The 24,170-nt window shown below is 35.1% G+C and overlaps 1 protein-coding gene and 1 long non-coding RNA gene across 6 annotated transcripts in view; both read right to left on the reverse strand.

Annotated features, from left to right (window-relative positions):
- Positions 1-3,280: 3,280 nt before the first annotated feature.
- On the reverse strand, positions 3,281-5,960 carry LOC311305921. Its single transcript, XR_014630096.1, has 4 exons — positions 5,839-5,960; positions 5,322-5,405; positions 4,387-4,680; positions 3,281-3,933 (listed from the first exon to the last, which is right to left on the reverse strand). It is a non-coding gene; the product is annotated as an uncharacterized lncRNA (long non-coding RNA).
- An 861-nt stretch (positions 5,961-6,821) lies between these two features.
- LOC311305915 (uncharacterized protein) overlaps positions 6,822-24,170 on the reverse strand; it is a 258,116-nt gene continuing 240,767 nt past the window's right edge. For 3 of the 5 annotated variants that reach the window (XM_084433946.1, XM_084433949.1, XM_084433948.1), the window contains exons 6-8: positions 8,307-8,351; positions 7,721-7,756; positions 6,822-7,560 (exon numbers count right to left, since the gene is read on the reverse strand). In XM_084433946.1, the coding sequence (XP_084290072.1) occupies positions 7,370-7,560; positions 7,721-7,756; positions 8,307-8,351 (272 nt within the window). In that variant the 3' untranslated portion in view covers positions 6,822-7,369. Of the gene's footprint in view, positions 7,561-7,720; positions 7,757-8,306; positions 8,352-8,550; positions 8,581-8,675; positions 8,967-9,176; positions 9,257-10,210; positions 10,463-24,170 lie in introns of those variants that run through there. The other 2 variants (XM_084433953.1, XM_084433947.1) reach the window with 2 other exon arrangements.

The raw sequence follows: 24,170 nt of genomic DNA on the forward strand, positions 1-24,170 counted from the left end.
AACTCATTCACCAACCCCCTGAACCAATCCTGCTAAACTACAAGCACAATTCCTGCTTTACACTCAAACTGCAGTTCTAAAACACACCTTTTTCAAAACACTACACACAATTCTCTGCTTTTGGCACAATTTTCATGCAGAAAAACTCTTGTTTTCACAAGGAACACACTGCCATTCAAATATGCACACTGACTCATCACATGGGCAAACACCCGTCACACAGTTTTACAATTAGCAATCAGAGCTTTAGCATAAAAGAGCAACAGGTGAGCTCTTCAATGGAGCAATGGATGCCAACATTTTTTACTGTAACTGTATACAGTCAATTCTTCTGTTGTTTTGTATGTAGACCACTGTATGTACAACTTTGTGCTGGTTGGCATGTACACTGTGTACAATGTTTTTGTGGGAAAAATAAAATATATTTGTTACCGTGTATTTGTGTGTTCTGAGTATAAAAACAATATTCTCAAATATTTTAATGTAACACATTTATGTATGTACTGTCTGTAGTAAGTGTAACACTGAACAAAAAAAGGCCTAAGTCATTATGATGAATGGAGAAGAAGTGTTTTGCATTCATCATAGTGTTTTACATTGAGCACATCAGTGTTCAACTGGTTCTTATAAATGTCTATTCATATGATGGTTTGTGTGTGTCATTTGAAAACAAAATACCATTTTGAGAAGAAATAACATTGTTTTGAATGTAAAGTTTCATTTTGCAGGAGAATTGAGGGGTTTTGCCCATTGTGTGTGTGTTTTTTGATTTGTGTGTAGAGTTCTGAGAATATGAGGCATGCTTTCAGAAAATGTGTGTAAACAATCGAGAAAAACTGTAAACAAGAAAATTATGTTGATTTAAGAGAATCAGGGACAATTTCTTTGGCAGTTTATGTTATGTTTGATTTAATCAGACCGACACGGGAGGTAATTACTCAACTCAATGCATTATGAAACAACCCGAAGAACACTTGAGGCACTTATGTGCTGACATAACAGTTTACACTTTAAATACATCACATTTACTTATTCAAATACTACAATTCATGCATTCATCAGCTTCCAAATAGGAGTAAAGGCAGGCTCCTCTGGTTTATGCTGCCGTTGTCTACAGGCATGGTCTGCTGACCTCCTTCACCCACTTCCTAACAAACTTAGTTGGGTTCCACAACTCTAGTGGTGGACCCACTAACTTTAAGAACATCAAAGAGGACACGTTGACAATCTTCAGCTGATTTCTCAGTGGTGAAACAATATATTCATCGCTGAAAATTCACTTTCACACTCCGCTGTGCTCACAGCCAGTGTATCTACTGTTTAAATTTCAGAAGACCCTCTTTAATTGCCATTTTTGAGTTTTCCTTGTACATTCTTTTTTTTTTGTACTTTTTTTTATTAGAATATGCAAGACGTACATAAGTTGGGATCACAAACAGGGAAAACAAATAAACAAACAAACAAGCAAAACAAAACCAATACAGTCAGGAACTGACAGATGCGTGCGTTTGTGTGTGTGCATGTGTGCATGTAAAGGTAACTGGCTGGACGTGTCACAGTACATACTTTGAAGAACAAGAGATAGATGAAAAAAAAAAGATATATATATGCAAATAAACATACATACATAAACATGTATAAGTCAGTATATGAAAACTAATAACAGATATAAATAAAACAAATATAAAGAAATCAATCAGTGGTAAGGAGTGACTACTAAAAAATACTATAACGTCTACTACTACAACTACTACTTCAACAACCACAACTACTACTACAATCTCTACTTCAACAACTGATACAACTACAACCACAACTACTACTACAATCTCTACTACTACATAACTGCTACTACTACTACATCAGCGACTTAAATGAAAATGGTATAAATACTTGATAGTAATGATAATAAGGTAACAGAAGGACAAATCAGAACAGTAATAATAGTAATGAAAACAAAAGTATAAGTAATGATATTAATGATAGTAATGAAGAGGTGAGGGGAGGTTGGGAAATCAGGGAGAGGACAAATAATAATAATAATAATAATAATAAGAGGAAAAGGAAAGAGCAAAAAAAAACAAACAAACAAGGAGTATATATATATATATATATATATATATATTACAATAATAATAATAATAATAATAGTAACTATAGTAATAGTAAGGAATAATAATTCCTTGTACATTCTAAATGTTTATAATCACATTAAAAGTAGGCTAAATCATGAGCTGTTATAGTCTGAGGCACATGTGCCGAATTCTGACCTCCGCCAGATTACTGACACCCACCGGTTTAAAAGAAAGTCAAAACAAAAGACTTGAACAGGTGCAGTTCACAATCTTGTACATCAGTGTTAGTCAGTATCAGCATCAGGAATGAAAAATACACTGGTCAAAGAGTAGCCTGCACATCAAACATATACAGTGTGAAGAAATTACATTACAATCATGCATTTAGAAGACACTTTATCCAGAGTGACTTACAGTAGAAGAACAAAAGCAATTTATCATAGAACCAACACTAATCGTATTCAGGTGGAGGTTTTGCAGCTCATTCCACCTGAGAGGAGCAGAGAGGGTGAAGGGTCTGGAAAATGACTTTGAGAAAGCAACCTTATATGTCCCTCTTCTGCTGTGATTGATGAAATGTTCTTGATTTGTTCCCCACTAGGTGGCCCTTTCATCTGATCGTTTCAATTGTTGTGGACTGATTGAATTTAACACACTTGATTTTAAGTGATCTCATGTGAACTCTGAATGCTGGACACCTGACAGTTTGCTTTTATCAGCTGTAGGGTCATTTAGTTTTATTTCTCAGGACAGTAAACCTGTCACTCAAACAGAAGAGTATGGCACTAAAGGTTAGACAAGGTCATGGGTTTGATTCTCAGAGAATGCATGAACTGATTAAATGTAAACCTTGATTATAAGGCGCTTTGGATAAAAACATCTGCCAAATGCATAAATACAAGTCATTTTTCATATTTCAAAAATCTAATCTCAAGGTTGATACTAAAATCATTAGTAATAATGATTATCATAGTATCATAATACTAATCCTAAAATCATTCTACCAGCAAATCTCTTCTAAAATCTATGAATATCTAAATATTTACTGGACAATCAGTACGTTTTACTTAAATAAATAAGGCATAAATTCAGATCATCTATGTGCAGCGACCCTTCACCCACTTTAATAGTTTAACTGGTATACTGTAAATACTGTTCTGTGTTCCCATCACCTGATTAAAAAAAGTTTCCAGATATTCATCTTTAGAGAGCATCACGTGTTTATTCATTCCAATTTTATTTTTGTTTTAATAATAAAAAATATCCTGTACAAAGACTTACTGTACACACCATTAGAAAATTGCAGATACAGAATATTAAAAGTAAAAATAATTTCCATACTTAAGGTATAATACCTCTTACCAAATTGACATTTGTTATGTACATTCCTTGAAAGTCAGAAAAAATCACAGTTTGGGTTTTACTGCACCGCCTCAATGTTCACACAGGCTTGACTTCATAATAAATAACCATTAATATATTTCAGTAGTTTGAGGTTTAACAGATAGTACTATTTACAGATATAGTTTACTGGAGTTCCTATAAAGCTTTTGTCTTTCATGATCTTCACATTTAAGGTCAAACAAAACTTTCATTCTGCTGAGTCAGATCTCATTTTCTGGACAGTTGCTCTTGTCATCATCATATTTTTCGCCCAGAAGCATCTTCTTTTGCAATACACAAGGTTTTCTGTAGTTTCGTTTCGTTTTGTACATGATTATCATTATGATGATGATGAGGATGATGAGGATGAAACAGCCCACAACTACAGCGATAACAAAATTATTAGATGGAGGATCCTCTTCTAATCCATGATTATCTCCTGTTCTTGATCCAGAAACCCCTCTGTTATTTGGATCTGAAAACGTGCAATTAAAATGTTTAAAAGAATTGTTTAAAACATGAAGTCAACTTCAGCCTATCAAACATCAGACAGTCAGATTCTCCACACAAACTTCACAAAACATTTCTGCTGCTGAGAATCTGATCAAACTGATTTCTTGACAGACAGACCAGATCTAAACATCTCTAAAATCAAATATCTAGAGAGATTTCACAATTTGGAAACTATGATAATCAGTTTCCTTCTTATACCTTAACATCTTAAATCATTTATTCACAGGCAATTTAAAATGATAAATATGCTGACAAACACTAAACAGCTGTTTTCTGTGTTCCAAAAGTAATAAACTCCCAACAAACAAGCTGGGAACATGGGAATAACCAATCAACACATAAACTAACCTACAGAACAGAGCCAAAACATACTCTAAACATGAACAAACAAGCTCAAAACATGATAATTATATACCTGTAATGTCCACAGTGAATTTTGTGTCTTTCCATCCACCCACTGTTTGCACAAAGAATCTGAATTGTTTAGTCATTACTGTAGTTGAATTGAAGCTGCATGTGAAGCTGTTTCTCTGTTCACAGGAGTCCTGAGGAGACTCTTCTCTATAGATTGAGTAATTCTTGTTCTTAGTGTAATAAAACTTATACAATTTAATGCAGCATCCAGACTTATTCAGAGAGACGCTGCAGTTGAAAGTTACTTCTTTCCTCACAGTTCCAGTCACATTCTCACAGCTTACACTGATGTCATCTGAAAAATAACAATGTATATCATATAATACAGCAACTGATCACAACACATCCAGACCTGTTGTGTCTCTGTCCATGCCAGTAAGATACAAATTATACAGTGACTTAGAGAACCTATTCATCAATAAATGCATTATGTTTTTGTACATTAGATCATCAATATAATTTGATCTTTATGGGAGACTCACACATTTTATTATTATCTATTATTTATTGCTTAGACACAATATAGCAATATGTACTATTTATCTACAAAAAGCAGAATAATACAGTGGCCTCTGCATCCAAACTCATTGTAATTATATATTTTAATCATGTGCATCAGACAGAGTCAGTTGAGAAACACAAGTGTGTCTGAAAATGTGTTTCTTATCTCTAAAAGTAAATTTGTACTGATATGTATGAACACATTATTTTATGTAAAAGAGTGTGAGTGTATAAACACATAAATTAGCATAAAAATGCACTACTCCCTGACTATAATGGATTTCCCTCTATTGTGAAAATCTATAGACCTATATAAGGTCAATATGTAGATCTATGATTAAATCTATATGGAAATATATATATATGATTTGATTTTTTTTCAAGTCCCTCCTCAAAATTCTCACACACTCTTTCAGGGAAAGTTTATTCTCTTACCATCAGCTTGACAGACAGCAGTAAAAGTCCAAACCAGAATGAACAGTTGCACTGCATTTACAGCATTCATGGTTGGTTTTCATTCTGCAAGAAAAAAATGATAGAAATTTGCATTAAGAGTGAAATATAACATTTCACTATATAATATATAATATATTTTGCGAGAATCACGACTTGCTTTACGGCACGCCGTATTACAACTTAGTGTGTATTACAAAACAACTTAGTGTTTCTTTCACTTTCACTCTATAACAATTTCAGTTTTGTCCTCATTTACAGTTATAACAAGCTTAAACGAGCAGCAATCCTCCACCAAGAGTCAGACGACACTCAACCAACAACAGAAATGATGCATATATTCACCTCAGAACAAACAAGACACAAGATGCAGATGAGAGCAGAAGAATTTCATGCTGTTTATGTACATTTTTACTGCTTAAATAAAAGCATAGGTTCATATATATATATATATATCAAATCTATCCTGAATAATAAGCATTTGAATTTCCATACTTACAAAATTTAGATCACAGAAGACTTCTCCGTGGTTAGTTCAGCTCAATCTTTTGTAAAACACAGGACTGGCAGACAAGCTTCTAAATTTCAATTATATATATTTTTTATTAAATACAGGTTAACTAGTTTACATAAAAGGTACTAATATATAAAACAAAAATAAAAGTAAATCAAAAACAAATCGTATACAAGCTTTAACTGTAGGAGATGCAATGGCAAGGCATCTATGAGCGTCTCCCTTCATCTTCTCCTTTCAGCCTTATATACACTTTCTGAATTCTTGAGGTCATCATCTTTGGAAATCCCCTCATTAGTCTTGATCCAATCCGAAGTCTTGAACTGCCATAATTTCCGGAAATTCCTTTCGGACCTGTCTATATAAAGCCTTTCGCCTCATTCTGTGTCTCATCTGCAACACTGCCAGTAATGCTTGCATTTTTCTTCTTTCTTTAGCAAAGCTCTTTCTAATACATGTTTTGTTGGTTTGGTTTTCTTTATAAACCACTTTCTCAGTAAACCATTTCACAAAAACAATTGCAGTGTTTTTCTTTATATATGGTCTATAACCATTTTCTTAATAAATCACTTTACAACAACAACTTCTGGTGTTGTGCTTTATAAAAACACTTTCATTATATAAGGTTACAATTATGGTTGACTACAATACATAAGTGTTTCAAACCAGGGGCGTAGCACCAAATGTTGGGCCCAGGTCACCACTGTAAACCCAGTAAGTTAACTCAACTCAAACTGATTGAGGAAACTAATTACTTCAAACCATTTAAGTTTAAAAACAAATACATATGAGTATTGTGAACTTATATATATTGAGTCATATTCACTCATAATTTAGTGTTGGTTTAGTCATTTATTCATGTGTTTATTTCATGAGCTTTGAACACTATAAAAGTATAGGCCTTACACAAAAGTAATTTCTTAATATTTAAAAGAAATTAGATAACAAGAACAAGAAATTCAAATAACTGACTGCTACACACTGGAATTTTATTTAAGTTTTGTGTAAAGTCTTTCTTCTTCTCACTTTCTCAGAACAGTAATTCATTTCTCAGAAAATGAATCTCACCCACTCACTGGTAAAACTTGTCCATTTGAGTTTGTAAAAACACAAATGTTTCCTCCTTCCATTGCCTTTTAAAACAATATAACATGCTGTGCAATACAACACCGTTTACATCATTAGAAAATTGCATGTGTAGAATAATAACAGTAAAAAATAAATTTCCATACGAACCAAATTCAAAATTAACATTCATTATATACATTCTTTGAATGTCAGAATAAATAAAAAAAGAGCAAAAAAAAAAAAAATTAAAGCCACACACACACACTGATCAAAGAGATCATTAATATACCAATATTTCACAGAAATCAGAGTTATATAGTTCAGTAGCTTGAGGTTTAACAGATAGTACTGTATGTACAAATATAGGTTATGGAGTTCCTATAAAGTTTGTGTCTTTCATTAAAAGTCAGACAAAACTCAATGTTTTCGTACAGCTGAGTCAGTGACATTAGATCACATTTTCTGTATTGTTGTCCTGAAACATCCTCTTCTGTTTGTAGTTTTGTTTCATTTTGTAAATGACTGGCATAATGACGATGATAAAACAGCTCACAGCAGCAGCGATGACAGCAACTTTAAATCCACGATCTTCTGCTTTTTCATGGTGAGAAGTTTCTGATTGATCCAAGACAGGTTCTTCTGGAAAAGTACATTTAAAATGTTTCATGACATTGTTTAAAACCCATTTATTCACAGGGGATTTAACATGCTAAATATGAGACTAACGAGCAGTTTTCTGAGTTCCATAATTAACCTGGAGCTCAATAATCAATATCTATAATAGAATGCAATTTCTTACCAGGATCTTCAGTGTCAGGTTCAGGTTTACTGGTCTCTGTTAACAGATTTTAAACCACTGTTAGTGAATTGAAAATTAAAGATTCAAACATTTATTGAATCTTATCACAGGTCTTTTATTTCAAGACATTTGTTGAGTTTTTGTCCTTAAAATGCTCTTGCGTGTAGAACTACTTTCATACAAATTGAGCCATTTAAAGCTGTTTAACTACTTCAAAAACAGTGATGTTACCAACTCACAACTAAGAAATGTCATGTATATTTTCAGTCGCTACACTATTTTATTGATAATTTGCGGGCAGCGCTGACAAGATTCAATGCGCGTGAACATCTCATCTGTGTGTGTGTGCGGCGACAGAGCTGAAGAACAACAGCGTGATTTACATAGTTAATAAAAGGTCATTTAGAAGGGAAAACATGGAAGTTGTTTGTCATTTTTATCCTTTTGTTTGTCATTTTTGTTTTGGTCAGTGTCTTTGAATGAAATAACTGAGTGCGTTTACTGGAAAATAATTTCACACCTTGACATTCGTCAACCAATCAGTATCAAGCATTCAACAGTCCCGTGGTATAATAAAATATATTACCTTTCTTTCCAGGATCTTCAGTGTCAGGTCCAGGTTTACTGGTCTCTGTTAACAGATTTTAAACCACTGTTAGTAGATTGAAAATGAAAGTTTCAAACTTTTATTGAATATTATCACAGGTCTTTTATTTCAAGACATTTATATGGAACTGTAATGCGGTCGATTAAAATAATTTCACACCTTGACATTCGTCAACCAATCAGTATCAAGCATTCAACAGTCCCGTGGTATAATAATATATTACCTTTCTTTCCAGGATCTTCAGTGATAGTTTCTAAAACAGATTTTAAACCACTGTTAGTAGAGTGAAAATAAAAGTACAGTTGCAAACATTTATTGAATTATGAACAGCAGTATTAAATACTGTACCTGTTATATCCACAGTGAATTCTGTTCCTTTACTTCCACAATTTGTTTGCAAAAAGAATCTGAATTTTCCCATTATTGCTGTAGTTGAACTGAAGCTGCATGTGAAGCTGTTTCTCTGTGAGCCTTTAGAAACAGTTTGTTTACAGATATCTGATTCTTTATGGATCTCAGGATATTGAAACTTATAGAATATAATGTAGCATCCAGAGTTCTTCAGAGAGACGCTGCAGGTGAAAGTTACTTCTTTCCTCACAGTTCCAGTCACATTCTCACAGCTTACTCTGATGTCATCTGAAAAATAACAGAGTATATCATATAATACAGCAACTGAACAATAATAAAAAATGTCAGTAACTTTAATAAGAAAATCAGATTCACTTCCACGGAATATTGTGCATCTTTTTGTGTAGATATGAACCAAAACATTTTCCATTATTTTTGAATTTAGTCTCTTCTTAAAATTCTCACACACTGTTTCTAGGGGAAAGTTTATTCTCTTACCATCAGCTTGACAGACAGCAGTAAAAGTCCAGACCAGAATGAACAGTTGCACTGCATTTACAGCATTCATGCTTTTCATTCTGCAAGAAAAAAATTATAGAAAGATGCATAACTAGAGACTTTCACTGTATTTTTGGCCAGCAGTCAGTGCTGTCAATCATCCTCCGAGTGAATATAGCCAAGTACCAATCAGAATCATTGCTCATTATTCCTCGGTTTAATATGTCAAGGATTTTAGTAACTTGGACTTAATGGCACTACTCTTCAATACTATAATAGTAATATACGCATGACTGCCATTCAAAGAGTCAAGGCGGTGTTGTTGTTTCCCTTTACTATTGCACATCTGAACAAACGCAACAGGGACATTTTTCTTCTTTGTAAGGCATTAAACTCAATGGAGGAAACCTTATCCACCAATAAAGAACTTGTCAATCTCTCCCTCATCAAAGTTAAACAGGTTTGTAATAAATTGTTATCCATGGTTACCGGTAACCACTTAAACCTGTCATAGTTAACAAATATGCATTGTAAAACTTTTTTTTCCCCCAATTATAAGATTTTTATTATAATTATAACAAAATTTATTAAAACATCTTCTAATTAACATTAATAATACTACATGTTAAATAAAACAACTAATTATAACGAGCTCCGGGAGAAACTGCGACATGAAACATGGCGTTATAGACACATCATCAAGTAGTGAGAACGATCGCGAGATCCTCACGGAGGAACATACACCTACATCGGTTCCTAATGCTTTAACTTTTGATTAGCCTACTACTTTATATCATATGCATGGTATCACCAGAAAATGTATCCAAATGCAGCCCACATAAAGGGGAACTTCACCAAAAACCCTTCCTCGGTTAATGATTGTCAAGATAGACCTATGTAAAATTATAATACATTTTGATATATATAGTCTATATTTTATTAGCATTTTCTTAGTATGAGAATGTCCAAATATAATGAATTTTTTTTTTTTTTTTTTTTTTTTTTTTTTTTTAAATCTATCAAACGATACACACCTTTTGGCTCTCCTTGCTGTAGTTTTGGAGATATGAGACTTTGCAGTTTTTGTGTGTCACTCAGAAAAAAACAACTCAAAAAAGTGGTTAATCCATTCCCTGATTACTTCTGTCTGTCTCGCACATCTTAATCCATTCGGTTCTCCAGCACTGATATCAAACTTGAGACCAGTTCAAGCATTAAACCCTGACAAACAGTGCGTGGTCTTTTGCTCCTCTGCTGATATAAGGAGGCAATGGCACGCTCTCCACAGAATAACAAAATAAGAGTCCTTTTTTAATTATGTCCATGTGAATCAACATACACTTGTTAATCGGAACTGCACAAGGAAAAGCTGAATAACTTAGAAAACATTAACAGTTGTGTAGGCTATATACTTTGTATCACGTCATCAACACCCTGAAAATGACCTCTAGAAACCCCTTTTAAAAAAGTTTACTATTTAAAAAAATGTTTTGCTCTAACTTAACATGTGAAAATCAAGTAAAGCATCAGTAACTGTTAAAATCTGATTTAATTGGCCTAGTGCTGTTTTAATACTTAATAAAACAGCGGGAATTTTGGTGCATTTCATTATAGTTTGTAATTTATTTAGCCTAGGCTGTACAAAGTACAGTACAGTACACGCTCCTTACAGAACTTTTTACAAGCGAACCACATACTGTATGAAAGACCAGGAGCAAAGTGAAAGAATAAAGAAACTTCAAAGAAAAAAAGTGGTTGTTGCTTCACTTTCAGTCTATAACAACATCAGTTTCATCTGATAATCATATTGGTCAAAGACAATATTTAATCTCAGCCGGACACGCCCTCTGCTGGCAGGAGAATGCATTGCAACAGCTGGGTAACATGGGGCAAAATGATTTTATCCTGACAATAGATAGACAATAGAACACTTTTAATGAATGACTATGATATTTTCAATTTTGTCATTTCATCTGAATATTAACATTTGTGAGATTTAGTCAGCCGAAACAAAGGATAATTGATCTAATTTTGTGTCTCAGGATAATGGTGATCTATGACACTGTATTGTGTTGAATATCAAAGATTGCCATCACGATGACGAAGGAACAGCCTACAACAGCACCAGTGACCATAAGGGCTGTAGATCCATGACCTAATTTAATATGATTTATAATAAAATTAAGAATATTCAGTAACAACACTGTTCACACTGTTACTGTTTGTAACATCACAGACTTCACAATATATTTCTGCTGCTGTTAGATTATGTACACATATCTAAATGTACTCTATACAGAAACATAAAATTCAAACAACTATATATGTGTTCTGTAAGGTAAACTTTATAAAATTCTATTTAGTTACTAAATGTTTTGACAATCAACCCCCCCCCCCCCCCCCACCCCCCTCCATAATTCTCACTTCAAGCTAAACTAGTTGGCAGTCCTGTTTCAAGTTTAAAAAATTACTAACAAAGCATCATATAGCATGAATCATATCAGCATGAAAGCATTATAAAAATAGCATTCAAGTCATGTATTCCAAGTCTTTTGAAGTCATACAAAGCTTTATAGGAAAAAGTATGTACTTTCCCTGTAAAATCTGGTTTGACATAGCCAGGTTTTCTATTCGGTTGTTTAGTTGTACACAGAAGCAGAACAATGAGTCAATGGTTTTGACAGGTTTCTTTATAATGTTTTCAAAAATACTAAAATAAAATCTTCTTTCTCTTGTTTTCAAAAGTCAATTTAAAAAGTACGGCTAAATGTGGATACTTTTTCATGTTCACTTTACTGGACTTTTAATTGCTTTTGTACATAACGCCTCTACTTTAACAGCTTCTCAGTACTGTTTTGCACTTACGCAAGACACATGCATTCAATTACAGGAGAAATTGGTTCATTTCCTTTAGCTAAAATGTGGTTTATATAAAAAGCAAGAAATGCACAGTGTACACCAGAGCTGAACTGGGACAAACAATCGGCCCTGGCATTTTGGCCCAGACTGGTATGCACCAACCATCTTTGCACGCCCTTGAATATACCAACTCCTATTCCTTAAACCACTAATGCCATGTAACGAGAGAGTAGGAATGAGTGAGAGTTAACAGATGAAATAACTCCAAAATTGTAATAATAAAATTGAACTATACCTCCACAGTGATGAATCCTAAAATAAGCTATAAGCTGCAGTGGCATAGGTTTCCCACAGGATATTTAGTAAAACTGCGGTGGGTGGACCTGGGGCCCTCTGGAGGCGTTCGGGGCAGAGCGCGCAGACTGGCGCAGAGCTCGTTTCCAATTCATTACTCACAGTGTGTGTAAAGAAATGCGCTTGTGAAGTCGAACTGGATCTACACAAAATAGTAGCTTTTTACTTTTATCTGGGCTTTCAACAAAAGGAAATTCTACACAGGTGCCAATCCGTTACCACGAACTCTACACAGAGTTGCGAACTGCCACAGGAGCTGATGAAGGTCCTGGTTCTTGACACATTTTACAGCGTCTGCTTTAAGGGCCTGTTTCTTTTTTTCACGCTATTTCTCTGCACATTCCTTGCGTTTTATTCTCCATCTCTCTTACTATTTTGACAGATACACGCTGACACTGTGCGCGTAGAGCCCAAAGGAGAAGGTGTTTAAAGATGTGATTGGGCCAGCGCAGTGTCAATCAATAAAATAACCAATGGGCCGCTGATCTATGTGTTTCATGGTCCGGTCTGTGAGAAAGAAAAAAACAACCTATGATGACTTTTTTTGACCAATGCAAAAGACCCCAGCGAATTAAGTAAAACAAAACAAAACGAATGGGCTGCCGATGTACCAATTTTATGGGCCGTTTAGACAAAAAAAAAATATATATATATATGAAGAGTTCAGATGCAAAAGCCTCTAAGTGCCATCTGCAATTTTCTTCTAGAATGATCTTTTTATCAAGCTTGTATATTTACGTTTAGCAATTTCACTTAAATGACAATTAATAGGTAATTTTCATTGTCATTTAAGTGAAATTACTGAATTTAAATATACAAGTTTGATAAAAATGATCATTCTAGAAGAAAATTTCAGATGGCACTTTTAGCCTAATTTTTTTTTGATGTATTGGCCCAAAAAGCACGTCGGCCCACTGGGTGCCCAGTCTGCCAGATGGCCAATCCACCCCTGGTGTACACTGAAAACTTAATGGGGTTATGTAACCACTGTGTTTTTTACCTCCACAATTATTCTTTGATGGTTTGGATTACTGGGCTTGAGAAGTTCTCATTTAGACAGCTAAGTAAATATGTGTGTAAAATAATACTTTCCAGTAGATTACGTTGACCCAGTGGAATCCACTGCAGGGACGTTTGGATGGAGTTGGAATAAAACCTAGACTTATTTAAAGACTGGAAAAAGTCTGCTGTGAAGAGGAGAGTCTGCACTAATGTTAGGGGACTGGGACTCAAGTTTTTTTTTTTTTTGCTGTTAATGAAACAATAAAAATGTATGTCATTGGCTATGTAATATTGTCATTTCATACATTTTATAAAATCCAAAAGGCACTCAATGCCATGCTGTTTCGATTATGCATGCACTCCACTTTGTGTTGTGCCAAACAGCATCCATATTCACTGCATTCATGCCTCTTGTCTGTGACAGTTTCGTTTTATTAGCTATGGGCGATTTTCCTTGAAAGAGAAACTCAACCGTGAATTATTCATCAAGTCACCTTGAATGCGTCCGCAGGTGTTCTTGTGTTTATTTTTTGCACATAGAGACACGATAAGATGTCAAATGAAGATCACAGCTGATAAGAAAGACAGCAACGATAAAACAAAATCTATTACAAAGTTTTTTTTTGTTTTTTTTTTGATGCGGCAACAAGATTTAGCGAATAGGTTTGAAATAGCTAAGGTAAATAAATATCCTCAACTCAGTGGGTGGTTTTTACATGCAATCACGAAAGGAAGCGACAGAAGTGAACACACACACCAAATAGGCTAAATAGCAACTTTTATTGATTAGTTTAGGAACCACTAAATATCGCAGAACAAATGATGCATTCCTTGGGTTGAGTGCACTGGACTGAAGCTGTAGTCAAACACGCATGGCTGGATAATTGAAGTTAGAAACAAAACGTGAGTGAAACTTGAGTGAAAGAATAGGCTATCGGGGCTTTCTTACAATACAAAGAATTTGAACAACTTCCTCTTACATGTTCAAACATGAAGATGAGATTTCAAGGAACATGCATTTCAGTGTTAGAGTATTTTAGGATTACATTTCAGAAACAAATTAGCACTAACAGCTGAGGAAGTGCCTTATTTAAAGAAGAAATACATCACTCTTATTCTTTGACTTTGTTTGGAAAGTGAGGCAAAACCTTCATGACTTGTTCATTTTTAATTAAACTGTCAATAAAACGGAAGTAATCTAAATGAACACCTGCGAAAGGCTGGCGTCTGTGTCAAGATTTTATCGTTTACAGTTTACTGGCCATGTGCATTTAAAAGCTATCAAATGATCTCGAATGAATAACGCACATTATAGAGCAGCTCTGTGTATTTTACTTAGCGCACTACAAACATGACCTTGAACACATGCGAGAATGTGTTCATTTGTGGTTATAGTATGCAAGTATCCAGGATGCAATAATATTAACAAATGCTCTAGGCTTAATGAAACCATTTCACTTTCCAAATGAGTCATTTTTTCCATCTCCTGACCCAGTTTACACATTTACACCTGTTCAGGGATCACAGACTGTGCCTCTGCTGCACCTTTAACATGATTTATTATTTGTTCACCATTGTTGTTTGTCTTTTGAAGTGGACTTAACTACTGTAACTGCTCGGTTCCAGACTTTAAATGGATAATGAATGATTTGTTTAACTGCATCTCACTTAAGGAAACTCTGAAAGCAAATTCCTCGGTCACGTGATAGATGATAGACGAAACAAACAGAGACCAACATGCCCTCATAAACATGAGCCAGATGAGGGTGTTTCCCTATTCACTAGGCCAGTGGTGTTTCAATGGTGGACGGCGGTCCGGGTTCAAAACAACGCGTTGCTTCTCTGCTAAAGATGTAGAGCCACATGAAGAGCAGCAGATGACACGGTTATTTTAACAACAGTATCAGAAACACAGTGAACAGCAAAATAGATATTTTGTTAAAACACTGCAGAAAATGAGAATGCAAGAAATACATTTATTTGTATTTGTCATATACTAAACCAGGTTTGTGACAAGTTAATGCGTGGCGCCTTTCGATATATTTTTTTTCCATGGCCTAGATATAAGAAGCCCATTTCCGCCACATAAAAAAATTAGCATAAAAATCTAATTTTCACATACCAAATCAAAATTATGACATAGCCTACTATGCCAAAATTATGAGATTAAAACTTTAAAATTATAAATTGAAAAGTCGAAATTATGACACAACTAGAAATTATGACTTGCTGCATCAAAGCTTGTTCTTGCTTAAAGGGGTGGTGTAATGCCCTTTTCACAAGATGTAAAATAAGTCTCAGATGTCCCCAGAGTGTGTATGTGAAGTTTTAGCTCAAAATACCCCCTAGATATTCTTATATATAGCATGTTAAAATTGTCACTTTTTGAGGGTGAGCAAAAACGCACCGTTTTTGTGTGTGTCCCTTTAAATGCAAATTGGCTGCTGCTCTCAGCACAGGGGGCGGAGCTTCAAGAGCTCCTGTCCTTTTACCTCACACGCACATGCACTGGAAATGTCAATGTTTATGTTCAAACTGGAGTCAGACAATGATGGAGAGACACAAGAAGAAGACACAAGAAGAAGTGCCAACATGTAGATTGCAACAGGACATTTCTGAATGGTTTCTGAATCTTCTAGTCATTGATTAGAATATTCTGTCATGATAATCTATAAATCTTGTTCCCGGGGGCGGAGTTTATGTAAATTGTAGGGTTAGTGATGTCACTAACCCGGGAGGAAGCTCTTGTAGTCCCTACCAGCCGTTTGCTGTAGTCCTTAAAAAATGATTTCTTTAAAAGCAAATATCTCCCTTTGCTTTGAACTTTGAGCGTCGTAACTTTGCAGATGTTGTTTATGCTCAAACAGCAACATTACACACTTACTAAAGTTAGAAAAGTGAAATCATAATCAACCACCCCTTTAATCCTTTCAAGAGTGCGTTTGCTCAGAGCTTTTTATGCCTTTCCACTTATAAGACACATAATAATTAACCACGTTTAAAATACTCATGAATGTGTTCACAATTCAACCATGTCATGTGAGATCAATGAGCAAGTCATAATTTTGACTTTTAAATCTCAACTTTTAAGAGTTTAGAGATATTTTGCTTTCTGTGGAGGGTGGATCCTCTGGCAATTGGTCTTTCATGCAAGTTGTATTCTGTCCTTAAAAGGTGCAAACTCCCCAGGCATGCGATTCCCAAAACCAACTATGGTCGCAAGTTCTGTCATTACCAATAGAGTTCAATGGAACTTGTGACCATAGTTGGCTAACAATGTTTTTGGGAAACGCATCCCAGGTCTGGAGACGTAATGCAAATTCCCAATGCGAGCTCATGTTTCCATATGAAAGAGGTTTCTGTCTTGGTCTCAGTATGCTGAGTGTATTTACTAATGTCAGGTATATGCATCTTTCACTCATTGGGTCTCATTCATGAAACAATCATAAATATACGAGTAAATATGTGAGTGAAATACTTCGTAAACGTCAGATGTGATAGTGAAATGTGTGTGTGTGTTAATGAATTCCAATCAGTCGTAAATGGGACGCGCGTGCACGCTCATTCTCAATTACCATAAATCCCGCCCATTAAATCCGACTGACAACTATATGGGCATCATATTATAACACCAAACGAAGGATTTCAACATGTCTTCTCAAAAGTGAATGAAAAAGAGAAATTTCTCAGATGTAGAAATTGAAGTTTTATTATCAGAAGTTCATTCAAAACGCCACATTTTATTTTCAAGCGCACATTGTGGCGTATCAGGTTCTAAAAAATAAGGAAGCTTGGCAGCATATTACAGATCCAGTTAATGGAGTTTCATCTGTTAATCGAACAGTCCCATAAGTGAAAAGAAAATGGTTCGACATGAAGCTCTTCTGCAACACTTGTGACTTGCGGACTTGTGTTCCGTTTGCAGATGCTATTACTGGCTCTCATAATAAAAGTAAAAAGAAATTATGTAATTACTATATATAATATTTTTTCAAAATGCTGTGTAAATATGTACCCGATTAAGATGAATTAAAATGCAGCCTTATTAATGAGCAAAACGTTCGGATGTTAAACGCACTATTTACGCGTGACTGGGAGCAGGTGTAGATTTCTTTCGTACCAACTAACATTTGGAAAATACGAACATTTTAATGAATCCGAAAATTTACTCCAGAACCACTTTACACACGATTTACACAAAAATTCGTTCTGCTCGTGTTTCATGAGACCCATTATCTCTGAGCATTTGGTGTTTGATTTTGAACTGATTATGTAATTGACATGATACATTTACCTGACTAATAATAAATTGGTACATTTGGATTTATTCTGACTTACTCTGAAATTATTAACTCAAGTAATAATAATAATAATAATTCATTACATTTATATAGCGCTTTTCACGGCACTCAAAGCGCTGTACATAAAAGGGGGGAATCTCCTCAACCACCAATGATTAAGTAGATAATGTTAAATCCATAACACCACAGATCTACGCTCAGGATAGCATCAGACTAAACCTTAGTGGAGCATTGGAGCACGCGACTGATGTTTTAGAGCTCAGACTAACGTATCGGCATTAGTCAATGTATATTTAGAGTCCGTTTAGAGCAACAGTGTGTTGTTAGACCAATCTAAATACGGTAAGCCTCAACATCTGATTTTTGTAATATTACTCTAACTATGTGTAGTGGGAAACCATGGCATGATTATTCAATGGTAATGGTCGTGACCTCTGGTTAGATATAGTTTTAACCTAGTATAGTATATACTTTTAGAAATTAACACACATGGTGTGGTAATCTAAAAAGTAGCAGTCAGTCACATCTGTTATTGACCAAGACTGTCGAGATTGTGATTATGAGGTCGTATGCCCGGCCGGAATCCGGATGAACGTGTGTCCAGATTTCTAGTGTTCCAAAATATGCAGATATGCAGCTCTGGGCATCTATTGTGATGATGCACAATACAATAAAATCGTTTGATAAAGAGTCTGAGAATCAAAAGGCTTTAATAATTTCATTGTATATAAAAAAAAAAAAAAACAAAGAAATAACATCCTGTTTAATGCCAGACCCAAATTATTATTTGGCCCAAAAATAGTCTGAAACGTAGGAGAAATCACAGGGGGGAAATAACTCAACAGCCAATGTTGTGGTTTCAATCTTTTCAGGGAAATGACTTCAGAGATCTTTGATGCCAGTAATATTAGACTTTCCTAACAAACAAAGCCGAACGCCTCTTCTTCAGAAAAGGCACTCTCGTTCTGTGTCCAGTTTTTACATATATACCTCCTTGTCCCAAATATGGTAATACATTCTATAGATTCTTTTTGGGTGAGAGTTTGTACCATGTGACTTTACTGAAATAGCATTCTCTGCTGTGTCGGTATTCGGGCCTTATTCGGGACACACACACAGAGGAAATAAATAATAGTGTACAAATGTATATCTAAATTACTACTACTACTAATAATACATTATCTGTACATTGTCCCTTAACATTGATGTACATTATCCCTTAACATTGTTATTTATCAGAAATCAATATGAACGAGAACATAAAGCTTAGAACTATAGTATTAGTAGGCCCTGTACCATATGGTTGCATATGTTTTCTCTGTACAAGCTTTCACATTGGGTTTATTGTTGACTGCTGAGATAAAATGCTCCTGATCCTGCATGAGATTCACTGGATGTGAAACACAATTGCCATAATTGTCATGTTGTTGAGAGGCTCTTTCTGACTATTTACTTTTGTCATCATTATCCTTGTCTGAATCAGCTGTTTTATAACCCACTTATAATCCACGAGGGTGTGTGCAATTGCATTTCTTTTAAATGACTAACATTATGATGGTGAAGCAGATTACGCCACCAACAATGACAGTGGTTTCAGATTCAGTCAGCTTTGCTTTACATTTTTGACAACAAAATAAATAAATAAAAAGTCTGTAATCTTTATAAGTGAATTCAAACTCTGTTATGACATAGTTGAAACCCTGATCAGATTCATATATTCACTTGATACTGAAGTTCTGCTAATGATTAGATAGCATATGTCTATGATCTATAGACTTTGACTCCTGAAAACATTTACTAATCATGATATATGGAGTTACACATATTCTGCAAGAAGGTTAAGAGCAGCTCCCTTTGTTTATGCAAGTAATCTGGAACAGTAAACTAAAGTAAAATGATGGAATATAGTCTGTTCTCTGTAAACAGATTTTAAAACTTCACAAGGTCATACATAAAGGAGGTACACAATTTATATTTTCATCCAAAACTGTGTCTGATATTTATTACAATCCTTTGATGCATTATAAATAAAACTGTACCTGTTATGGTGACAGTGAACTTTGTTCTTTCATTCTTCAACTTGTTTGGAAAAAGAATATAAATGTTACTGTCATGTTTGTACTTGGCTTGTAAACACATGTGATGTTAGTTTCTCGTTTACAGGGCCAGCCAAGTCTTTATAGACTGTTGTAGCATTTTCATCCTCTGCATCCCTAAACTTGTTCAATTTAATGCAGCAGTGATCAGCTTTTTTAATGCAGTTCCATGAGAAGCTGCAAGCGAGAGTTAATTCTTTATGATAAATTAAAAAACTTGCGTTGCGTAGATCCAAAATAAAAATAATAAAAAATTCACTGAAAACGCCAAAAAGCTCACAAGATTTTATTGTCCAGAGGCCACAAATAAAGTGCAAACGTGCAAAAAAAGTTAAAGGTGTGCAGAACGTTTGATGAAGGCACTGATGAAGGTTTGAACCCAAAAACGTTTTGCGTTTGATCACCCCGGGATCTCCATGTCATGCAGTAAGCGCGCTAATACATATAGCTTCCACACTCCACACAAACACTTGGACATGTGCCTATTAATAGCGCATATTTATTTAGGTTAATGTTAGAGCAAGTGGGCATGCTAGACGGATAATTCCTCTTCATGTTTAACCAATCAAATCATGCATACAGTACCGTGATGAAGCGGCATAACCAGCGTAACGTCCCCCTGTAGTCAACAGCTATATTTTTGTTTGTGCACCAGCACACTGTTTCTTGTTTGTTTTAAATTATCTCAATTTAATAAACCTTTGTTATTTTTGTACTTCGCTTAGCATTGTCTTCTTCCTCAACCCGGACGTTACAGAATAACCGACCAGTCCTGGGACTGGACTTTACTGAAATAGCTTTCTCTGCTGTGTCAGTATTCGGGCCTTAAAGGCTTCCAAAGTCAAACCAAAGACACACACACAGAGGAAAAAATAATAGTGTACAAATGTATAGCTAAATTACTTATTATCTAAATAATAAAATCTTCAACATTAGGCAGAGGTGAAGGTCCAAACCAGTATTATCATCCTCACAGCATTTACAACATCCATGGTTTTGCGTCTGTAGTAAAAGAATCACATTAACTCTTAAACATCTAAATTAAAATTAAAAAGAACTGCACTGGATAGAATTAAAGTCTTACATGAATTATTACAGAGCATCACAAAACCGCAAAAATGTGCAGACCTGCATTTGTCCCGTTCAGAGGCTGTTTTTGCCCTTTTCTCCTGTTCTGATCCTGCCTGAGTTCCACTGTTAGTGTCCAAGGATGTTAATTAGCTCTATTCTCTGCCTGTCTTTGACCAGTTATGACCAGTTTCCTACACAGTGTTTCTGTTCAACTATTTGCCATCAGTTACCTCCTATTAAAGTCCTCAATGTTCCTGTCTCTTCCATGTCTGGCTGAGATACTAGTGTTTTTATTCTCCTAGTTATTTCATGGGTGTCCTTTTTTGTGCAATTGTTAAAGAGTTCTTAAATTCTCCTTCATAGTGAGCTTGAGTTAAACCAGTCTGTAAACGATTACCGGACCCCTATTGATGGATTTAGCCGCAGCCTTCATCGATCTCCTCCACCAGGGACTTCCTCTCAGGGAGTTATTCTGAGAGTTGGCCGAATTCTCAAATCAGGATGACAAGCCTTAAAGGGATACTCCACTTATTTTTGGAAATAGGCTCATTTTACAACTCCCCCAGAGTTAAACCCCTCATTTGCATTTGTACCCTCCATTAGGCCACTGCAAAAGTTTGCCTAGCAGTGCACGGTAAATAATGAGGACAGTATTTTCTGGACAAAGAAACGCATTTCTCTTGCATTAGAATGCTGCTGAGTAGGGGGAAGCTCTTTGTTCCTCTCCCTTCTCGTTGATAATTGCAGAGGAAACACATTTGCCTCCATTAAAAAATGCAAGGCGCCGGTAATGACCCCCTCTGCCGCCTGTCTGCGCATACCAGTTTGGTTACCATGCGCAGGAAATAACACAGCCGTGTGATCCCATGTCAATTGTGCTTGCAAATTGTTATTTTATGTGGTCATACCTTTGCATGTGCTGAAAGAGGCAAACAAGGCCAAGCTTTTAGCATAAAACTTATATTTTCGGTCGGGGCAAATTGATTTACTAAACTTTCCAAAAATACTGGAGTGTTTAATGATACAGCCACATATACTGCAGCACAACAGAAGTAACATCACATTTGGAATAGTCTGCATGCAGTAAGCTTTGTGACCTCTGGGGTTAACCAACGCTATCTCACGACCAATTCGTACGAATTCGTACGAATGATAAAAAGTTGGCTAATTCATACTAATTCGTACGACCTCACTCGTACGAATTTGTACGATTTGTCTAAACCCACGTGATGGGTAGGTTTAGGGGCGGGGTCAGGGGTAGGTCATTCGTATGAATTCATACGAATTGGCCAATTCGTAAAATATGTACGATTTTGCAAAAATCGGAGTCAGTCAGGATGAATTTGTACGTTTTCCCGTGAGAGCAGGCTGGGTTAACCTCTCAAAGAAGAACTCCTTCCACAGATGCATATGCTATGAAAACATAATTAGAAATCATTTTAAAGTAATTGCACTTAAGAGACATAAATGCATCTAGCCAAGTTTACCCTCTTTTTATGCAAAAACACAAACAGTGTTCATTAGTGGACTAATAATTATCTCCCATCTTTGACCAGTTTCATCAGAGACTACTAGAAGCTGTTTTATACTAATTAACTGTAAGACATGAAGCTTTTAAAATGCTGAAGTGATTAGCTAAGAGTACAGCAGAGCTGTTGACTGGAGTAATCAAACACAATCAAACACTTTAGGATCATGGTGAATATTGAAGGACATATACTGTATCAAAGTCTTTGAATGTATATTAATTATATAAAATTACAAAAAGTATATATGAGCAGCAAAAGCAACTAAAGAAAAAAAAAATTGAGCAAAAGACATCAGCTTCAGTACTAAGGAACACCGTTCTCCTTTTAAATGGCCATAAACAGAGCCTCTTATATCTGTAGCTCCTCCCCTAGGAATAAACCATGTATATAAACTAATTAAAGGAGGCAAAGCAATTATGCAGAAAATAAACAGAAGCAATGGCATACATTATTTATGGAGACATTTACTGGCAAAGCATATTGAAAAAAAAAAAGAGGGTTCTAAACAACAAAAACAAGAAAAATCACACTCCTGCTGTTCCCGCTTCCCTGCTCCGATATCCCAGCTGCACAGAGGACAACCCAACCTGGTGTGGTATGTACGTCTAACTGTTTTCTGCTACTGGATAAAGGAAATAAAAACTTGGCAACTTTTTTTTTTTAATTTAAAAACATTTAAAAAAAAAGTTTTGTTCAAAACATTAATGTGATGAGTGTACACATTCTGTGCCTATTATGACTTAGAAATACTATATGGCCTAGATTTAGATACAGTAATCTTATCAGCAACACTGGAAAAAACTGGAATGAAACATCAAACAAATATAATAACTGAGTCTGAGTTAAAGATACAAGCAACACATAAATAAACAAATCCATCTATTCATTATTATTATTATTATTATTATCATCATCATCATCATCATCATCATCCATCAATCAGTAAATCAATCAATCAATCAATCAATCAATCAATCAATCAATCAATCAATCAATCAATCAATCAATCAATCAATTATATTGGCCTGTTTATAAATGGCAACACATGCAAAGGTGTGCATATTACCCCATATCACTCATAAGGACTTTAGGAGGTAACACTTTATTTTGATGGTCCACTTTAGACATTGTACTAACTATAAGAAACATGACAACTAACTGTCAGTAGAATATCTAAAGTGGAACAGCGCAATAAAGTGTTACTGAAAATAATAATAATAAACCAAACTAGTACGTGATCAAACAATGCAGTCATATTAAATAATCATGCCAGAATGCATGCTGGGAAAATGGAAAAAAACATAAACCATTTTTTTTTTTTTTTTTGTGCAGACCAGAAATACTACAACAGTTCCATTCAGTAATTCTTTAATTCCCCCCCATCTTCAAATGAAGATTTTACTTCAGCAATAAATTGATGCAAACCTTTCTAGTAGCCAATAAGCGCTATTTCCTCTTAACGACATCGCTGTCAATTTTTAATCACCTCTGAGGCTTCAAAACTCTAATGGATCTCTTTTTTACATTAAAGGAGGAGGAGGAAGAAAAGACCCAGGAGGAAAAAAAAAAAAATTGAGAATATGTAAGGGAGGGGAGGAGAGACGTTGGTCCTCTCTCATGGGCTTCATGAAGAGCTTTTCTGCAGTGTCTGCTCTTTCTTTCTCTCTCCCCTTCAGTGCACCCTGATTCTTCCACTTTGATGACACATTCCTGCAACGTGAGCCAACCCACTAATTACATCATTCACTTTTTTCTTCTCTTATTTAAAGCAACTTTGCAAGT

Source organism: Rutilus rutilus (genome assembly GCF_951802725.1).
Source record: "Rutilus rutilus genome assembly, chromosome: 16".
NCBI lineage: Eukaryota > Metazoa > Chordata > Actinopteri > Cypriniformes > Leuciscidae > Rutilus > Rutilus rutilus.